At 42.9% G+C, this 7,866-nt stretch overlaps 1 protein-coding gene across 1 annotated transcript in view; it reads right to left on the reverse strand.

The window, feature by feature from the left end:
- Positions 1-7,866, reverse strand: part of ANK3 (ankyrin 3) — a 743,189-nt gene that overhangs the window by 171,666 nt on the left and 563,657 nt on the right. Inside the window, exons 12-14 of the mRNA XM_027771266.1 lie at positions 7,054-7,152; positions 3,019-3,117; positions 1,134-1,232 (exon numbers count right to left, since the gene is read on the reverse strand). Coding sequence (XP_027627067.1) covers positions 1,134-1,232; positions 3,019-3,117; positions 7,054-7,152 — 297 coding nt within the window. The remainder of the gene's footprint in view (positions 1-1,133; positions 1,233-3,018; positions 3,118-7,053; positions 7,153-7,866) is intronic.

Below are 7,866 nucleotides of genomic sequence, written 5' to 3' on the forward strand. Positions count from 1 at the left end.
ACAAGCTAAGCAGGAAAAAATACAAACTTTCTTTTCTCTTCTGTGGTTGTGACAACTGATGTAAGTCAACCAGAGAGCTCAGTTATGCTTCCAAATTGTACGTGTTATTTTTTTTTATTGAGAGGTTTTTGCTACAGGGCATGTGTGCTTGCCAGAAAGACAGAGATAGAGAGGCAAAGAAGCAGAGAGATAGAAAGTGAGAAATCACCCCCTGGGGAGGATGGCCATGCCATAATCCTGACTCCTCCATTCTCCTCTTGGGATCTTGGGCACACATGAACACATGCCCGGCATGAGTTTAAGCCACCGGGTCAGAGACTTGATCTGTGGTGGGGTACATGGGAGTCCAGCGACATAACCATTACGCCATTGGCTGGTCCCATAAGTTGTGCATGTTCTAGAAGCTCTGTGCACGTACCGTTCTCTACAGACTGTAAAGAACCCTGATAAATCTAGATTTGGTTCCTAATCTGTCAGGGAGTAGTAATGTGCCAAGGGTAACTTCTGGCACAAAGATCTTGGTCTATTTAATTTTAAAAATTTCATTAAATAACTGAATGAACAAATATGAAGAAAAAGGGCTTTTTTACATTACTTGGGTAGGTTTTGGATGGTCATTGGATGTTCACCATTTTTTAAAAAAGTGTTCTTGAAACATAGCACATATAAAAGGTCTTCAGGGACCTGCAGTTGGCATAATGGCTATGTCACTGGACTCCCAGGTAGTCGACTACGGTTCAGGTCCTGGACCCGGTGGCTTAAACTCACGCCAGGTGCGTGTGCATGTGTGCCCAGGATCCCAAGAAGAGAATGGAGGAGGAGAGATTGTAGAGTGGCCATCCCCCGGGGGTGATTTCTCGCTTTCTGTCTCTCTGTCTCTCTCTGGCTTTCTGGTGAGTGTACACGCTATATACCAAAAACCTCTCAAAAAAAAAGAAAAAAGAAAAAGTCTTCAAAAAGTGCATAGAAAATTTGCATTATGAGAAGGCCACACATAGATTTAACATGCTTCTTGCACCAAAATAAGCTTGTACTTTCATTTTGCCATGAGTGTTCAGAAGTCTTCTTGTATTTGAAGGCTTTATTCAAATCAGTTTCCCTCGGTAGTAAACGCTGCCGTCCAGCACACGTACCTTCGCTTTAGCTTCCACCTGAGCGCCGTCCTGGACCAGATACCGCACGACCTCGGCTTGGCCGGAGCGAGCTGCCATGTGTAGTGCTGTTTCTCCTCTCTGTGGAACATGAGCCCAAATAAATGAACTGCAGCTCTGAAGAAGACCGGAGTAATTTCTGGCATAAAGCTTATGACAGCATTTTTTTTTTAAGACAACAACAAAAAGGCAGTTCCAAGCACTTGCTTGTTGTAAAGATAGAGATGAAATACATTAGCATTTCACAGAAATGATTCACGATGGCAAGGACTTTGGTATAACCCTAGGGAACTAGTTCCCTACAGTATCAACTGTTCAGTAGTCCATGCTGTGGCCTCATGGGGGGTTGAAAAGGTGAATGCTCACGGGGCCAGGCCGGAGGGCCAATTCGTGAAGCAAGGCAGGTGGGGAGTGCTTAACAAGAGCTCATTCCAGGTCCGCAGGCCACAGGGGGCGGCCGCCACCTGGCATCTGCAGACCGCTGTGGTGACTGGGCAGGATGCCAGCCCTGTCATCCACCCCTTCCTACTTTTCAAAAGAAGTGGCAGCCTGGATATTTGTATCAATTTCTCAATTCTTAAATGCTGACCATGAAATCAGAATTAAAAACAAAACATGAATAATACCCGAGGGCCAGACTGGCTTTTTTTATATTTGTTTTTTTTTTTTTTTTTTTTTTTTTTTTTTTTTTTTTTATTCCCAGCTCTATTTCAACAGACCAGCAGCCCAGTCTTTGGGACTGATCCCAAGGACTCACTGTCTTTGCCACTGGACCATTCTTCCTTCCATATTTTTATCAAATAGACTTGCATTCAACTGATCGACTCATTTATTTAATGCCAAATGAAAATGATACAGAAAGCATGCATACACTGAAATGTAAAAGTAACAAAAGTCAAATATATTTTTCACACAAGTGATGCCCAGTTTTAAATTTCTTTTATAAACCAAGCTTTGCTTCATGGACCACCTACCTCCATGAAAGGACATACGAAGACAGATTTTGCTGGAAATGTGTTATAGGTTCATGGGGAAGGTGTGGAGGATGTTGCTGTTGAGTATATGACTGTGTTCTCTTCATGATGGGAAACATCCTCTGGAATTAGCACCAGGGAACCTTGTACTTGAGCTGAGAAATTGGTCTGTTTCTGTCTTATGGATGAGCTGACTGGGGCTGCTAGAAGGTACAGGGGAGGGGTGCTCTCGGAGTGAGGGTGTAGGAACTACAGCTTGCCCCTTCTGTGCCAGAACGTTGACATTTTATGTTCGCTTCTTTACTTAAGATTCCAATGAGTGTTCTGCTGCCTGTGGTCAGTGTGCTACGATGCTGATGATGCCGGGTGCCACGTGTGGATCTGGGGTACTAAGCTACTGCTCCCCTGTTTACGCTCCAGTGAGTCTCCTGGTTCTGTCAGAGCAGTGCTCCGTGTGGGAGAACAAGGTCATCAGACAATGTAGGCACTCGGAGTTCCACACCTTTAGTGTAACACGGGGAAACACACACCGGACGAGAAACAGAGGGCTTTGAAGGGATCTGGAGTCATTTCTTTATATAAATAATGATAGTGTCTCAACTACTTCAACCTGCAGTACTTTTTCTGTTTCTGTTATACAACCCCCCCCCAGTACACATTTAGTTTTTAAAAACATAATACCTACTAGTAATGTACCTAGAAGGCTAATGGACAGTACATAGCCCCTAACGCTTTGTGGCCAACTAATGAATGAATGGATCTTGCCTTCCCACTCAAGGAAACCAAGTTAAGTAGTCATTAATTTAATCATGATTAAAAGTAGTAGATCAAAGTAAACTGTGCCAGTTTCTTAGATACTCACAGCTGGTCGGCTTTATAAACAGGACACTTACCACATTGGTGGTGTTCGGTGAGGCTCCATGATGCATTAGTTGTGATACAATATTTACATGGCCCATAAAGGCAGCAACATGGATTGGAGTAAGGCCCGACTAAGGAGAAAATAAGGAAATATTGGTTTGCTGGTTTGCTTATCATAAAAAGGCTTGATCTGTCTGCCTGTCAACTATCTATTGGCATATCAATCTATTTATGTACCTTCCCGTTCCTATTCATCCATCCATCCGTCTACCATCCATCCTTTTTTATAAAAAAAGATTTAATTTTATTGATTATCATTATTAGCTTTTTTTTTTTTTTTTTTGAGAGGATTTTGCTATAGGGGCATGTATACTTGCCAGAAAGACAGAGAGAGACAGAGAGACAAAAAGCGAGAAATCACCCCCCAGGGGGATGGCCACACTGCAATCCCTTTTCTTCCATTCTTCTCGCGGGATCTTGGGCACGCACACACACACACACACACACACACACACACACGTGCCTGGCATGAGTTCAAGCCACCGATTCCGGGACTCGAACCGTAGTTGACTACATGGGAGTTCAGTGACATAGCCATTACACCAACTGCTGGTTCCTATTATTAGTTTTTAAATTTGCTATGGGGCACATATGCTCACCAGGGAGAGAAGGAGAGAGGGAAAGTGAGAAAGCAGCCACTAGGGCCGGGACTTGAGATGTAGCCGGCCATGTAGCAGTACAATTGCCTAACCCACACCACTTGCTGGCCCCGATCTGCCTTTCTAAAAATATTTATTTAATTGTATTTATTATAATTTTAAAATTTGCTATAGGGCATATGCACTCACCAACAAGAGATACACAGAGAGAGAGAAAGTGAGAAAGCAAGCCACCAGGTCCAGGACTCAAACTGCAGTCAGCTATGTAGGAGTCCAGCACCTTAACTACCACACCACCTGCTGGCCGCCCCCATCCATCCATCTTAACCAGTTTATTGACAAGATCAGCAGATAACAGGACATGTGCCATTACATCCTAAATTTTGTAAGACAAAGATATCAACACATAATCATTTCCACAAAATAAGTTCTGTGATTATGGAAACTATGTCCTATCTTACAAAGATTTCATACTTTTTGGTATAGACGTATAAAGAAAATTGAGAGAAATAACTTGAAGTTTTTCTTTTTCCTTTGCTACTAAACTTTCCTTATCCATATAAGTGTGTGTGTGCACACACACACACAAAGTGGTGGTGTGATTACCTACGCATTAGTAAAAGGTCAACTTTTATTTTGAATCCTATTCTGTGCTTTACAGAGGATTTCCATGTGCTCAAAATAAACTGACACCACACACTGAGCAGCAGGGCACTAAACACAAAGCAAATCTCTGATAAATGAACAAATCAGCATTAATAGTTCCAAATATGTCACTGTTTAACCTTATGACTATTATAAATTAAGGCAATATAAGGAAAGCAATTACAATGGTCATTAGACTATACTTTATGTTTATTCAACTCCTTTACACACACACACACACACACACACACACACACACACAATTCAGCATAAGGCAGATTTATTGATTCCTGGGTATTTCATCTTAAATATGCCCATGATTTTGTGATATAAGTAGAACGAATAAGTAAAAGAACAGGATCAAAAATCTCAAGTCAATAATCTTATAAGATTAGTAATTATCTTAATAACAGTAAGAAGTGTGATTTACTTGTGTTTATCATGTAAAATACCTCCATCTTATGTTTTTCAGAATTTAATTCAGTTTACAACATGAATATCACAATTCAATAAAAATATTTAATATGCTAGAAAAAAACAAACCCTTATTTTTTTTTAAGGGGAAAAGATGGGGATAACTACTCTTAATGGAAATGTGATAAATGTCAAAAAACACAAGAAAGGAATTCTGTACAGTAAGTATGAGGTAAAACCTAGAAAGAAAAAGAATTCTGGCTGCCCAGACTTCAAATAGTGAGAACTGAGGATAATGAGAGTTTGTTGTACCTTTTCTATCAGCAGGGGGCGTTGTTAGAATTCACAGGAGGCCGAGCTGTCCTCCAGGTCTAGACTGCTATTTTTGTTTGTTTTTTAAAGAATTATTTTATTTAACTCAATTTATGGATTTACTTATTTTAATTTGACCAGAGAGGGACAGAGTGAGAGAGACAGAGCGAAAGGGAAAGTGAAAAGGCAAGCCACCACGTCCAGGACTTGAACCACAGTCAGCCATGTGGGAGTCCAACACCCTTAACCATCACACCACCTGCCTGCCCCTGCACTGCTTTTTTTCAGCTCTTACAGCACAGGGCTGAAAGTGGAACCTTCTTACCGTCGGCTGAAATCCCCGATGCTTATTTGAACATCAGTCAACAATCACACTTTCATTTCAGAACCTACTCTGTTCTTTAAAAAGGGTACCCATGCACTGAAAATAAACTTACTATTTTCTGCTTGAAATAACAGGTTGTCAAATATGAAGCCATATGTCTAATATAAGATCGAATCAGTATTATATTTTCAACATTTTAAAATAGTTTAAAACTTATGTATCACAAATCAAAATGAATATTTCATTTGCAGGTAAGAAAGTAAAGCCAAGCAAAATCTCTCTAAACTAGACTTTAATTTTTTTTTTAAGAGAGGGAATTTTGCTATAGGGCATGTTCACTTGCTGAAGAGACAGAGAGAGAGATGGAAAGCCAAAGGTCATCCCCCGGGGTGGGGGTAGTCATTCAGCAATCCCTTCTCCTCCAGTCAGTCTCCTCTTGGGATTTTGAGCACGCGCGCGCGCACACACACGTACTCGCCGTGTTTTAAGCCTCTGGGTCTGGGACTTGAACCATGGTTGAATACATGGGCGTACAATGACGTAACCATTACCGTCTGCCGCTCCCTAGTCTTTAATTTTTATGTTTATTTAAATTCTTTAATCATCCAGTATTCAACAAACCTTTATTGAATGCCACACTATGGGTGGGTAGGCATTGTGGGTGTCAGACCATTAAGACTCAGTCTTACCATCAAGGAGACTGGGGCATCTGGGGGACAGAGGGGCATGTAAGTAAGTACGCTGCACGAGAACTTACATATAAGCCGGCTGCAGAGGTGCACCGAGAGAGAGATGCATGGGATAAGGTGACTATCCCTAGCAGGAGTACCTCGTCCAGGCCACTGAGAGGTTACCTGGGGAAGGTGGCCCAGATCTAGCCATGAAGGGTGTGCTTGATTGGTCTGGCAGGCAGGGTGTGACACATGATGGTGCAGGGACCAAAACAGTGCCCAGCCCAGGGACGCACCATGGCTAGACTGCACAGAGTGTTTGGAGCTGAGAGGTGAGGCGGGGGCTGGGGGCTGGAAGAGTAGATAGCAGAGGTGGTTCATTGGGCTGAAGGCTTCACTGTGCTTCTGATGGACCCTAGCTCTGAGCTGGTTCTCATCAAAGAAACCTAGAGGGTGTCTTTTACTAATTTTCGCAACTGTTTCATTAATTTTGAGTTTGTAGGCAGAGTAATCCTTACTTTACAAAAACACAGAAGTTGCGTGTTATTTGGGGTTTCTAAACCCGGGAATATTTGCTATCTTGAGTGAGATAGGTCTGTGGCATGGGAGGCTGTCCTGTACAGCGTAAAATGTTTAGTGGCATGCCTGGCTTTTACCCACCAGATGCCAGCAGCAATATCGTGGTGGTAACAACTAAAAATAACATCTAGACATCGCCAAATGTCCCCTGGGAACAAAACCATTCTCACTGGAGTAGCAGTGCTTTGCAGGATTTATACCCCCTGCTCTTTCCATGGTGTCTTGAGTGGGTGACTTGGGTTGCGTTTCTAGCCACGGTGATGCCTTTGCACTACCCACCCATGCGCTTGCCTGCGCCTTCTAAGGAATGGCTGCCCTTTGGGTGAAGAGTTCATAACTCTTCAGTAACCTGTGGCAACGGCACACAAGCAAAGCTAGCTGGTGCCTGGAGACAGACGAGGACCCAGGCTGCCGAGGTGGCACCCCGCATCTCGGGAACCCCAGACATCCTATTCTTCTCACCTCGGTTACAGCTTGGATAGATGCACCGTGTTTCAGAAGGAGTTCCATTACTTTAATTCGATTCTTCTTACAGGCAATATGAAGAGGGGTAAAGCCATTCTGAAAGGGACAGAGACACAACGTATTTGCTTAATGACCTTCCATTGAAATCCAGTTCTACTATGTGTGGTGAAATATTTTCTGCTAAAATGATGTGCTGTAAAACTTGAAAATAAACAGAAATTATATGATATGAAACAGAATGTAGGTTATTTTCTGGAAGCAGAAGTAGTTGAGCTGTTCCTTGGAATCCAAGGTGTCCTGGTAACTCCGATCACTGTAAACAGGAAGTGAATTTCTGTTACCATCCCTTGGTAGCTAAGGCAAAAAAATGGACAGATGTTGTCTCAGATTAGTTTAGTTTGGGGTTCATTAATGAAAATAATAAGTCCCTCCTCTACCTCATTTCAAACACAGAGTAAAGACAGCTAGGCCCAAACGTCGCTCTCCCAACCATTCTTCACCGATGCTGATTTCGACTTTTCTGCCGCTTTTCAAGATGACTACAAGAGAGGAACCAGCAGTTAGCGTAATGGCTATGTCGCTGGACTCCCACGTAGTCGACCGCGGTTCGCGTCCCGGACCCGGTGGCTTAAAACTCATGCCGGGCGCGTGTGCGTGCGTGCCCATGATCCCGAGAGGAGAATGGAGGAGAAGGGATTGCGGCGTGACCATCCCCCCTGGGGGGTGATTTCTCGCTTTCTGTCTCTATGTCTCTCTCTGTCTGGCGAGCGCACGCGCCCTATAGCGAAAATCTCTCTCAAAAAAAAAAAA

The sequence above is a fragment of the Tupaia chinensis genome, unplaced genomic scaffold, assembly GCF_000334495.1.
Source record: "Tupaia chinensis unplaced genomic scaffold, TupChi_1.0 Scaffold000199_1, whole genome shotgun sequence".
Lineage (NCBI taxonomy): Eukaryota > Metazoa > Chordata > Mammalia > Scandentia > Tupaiidae > Tupaia > Tupaia belangeri.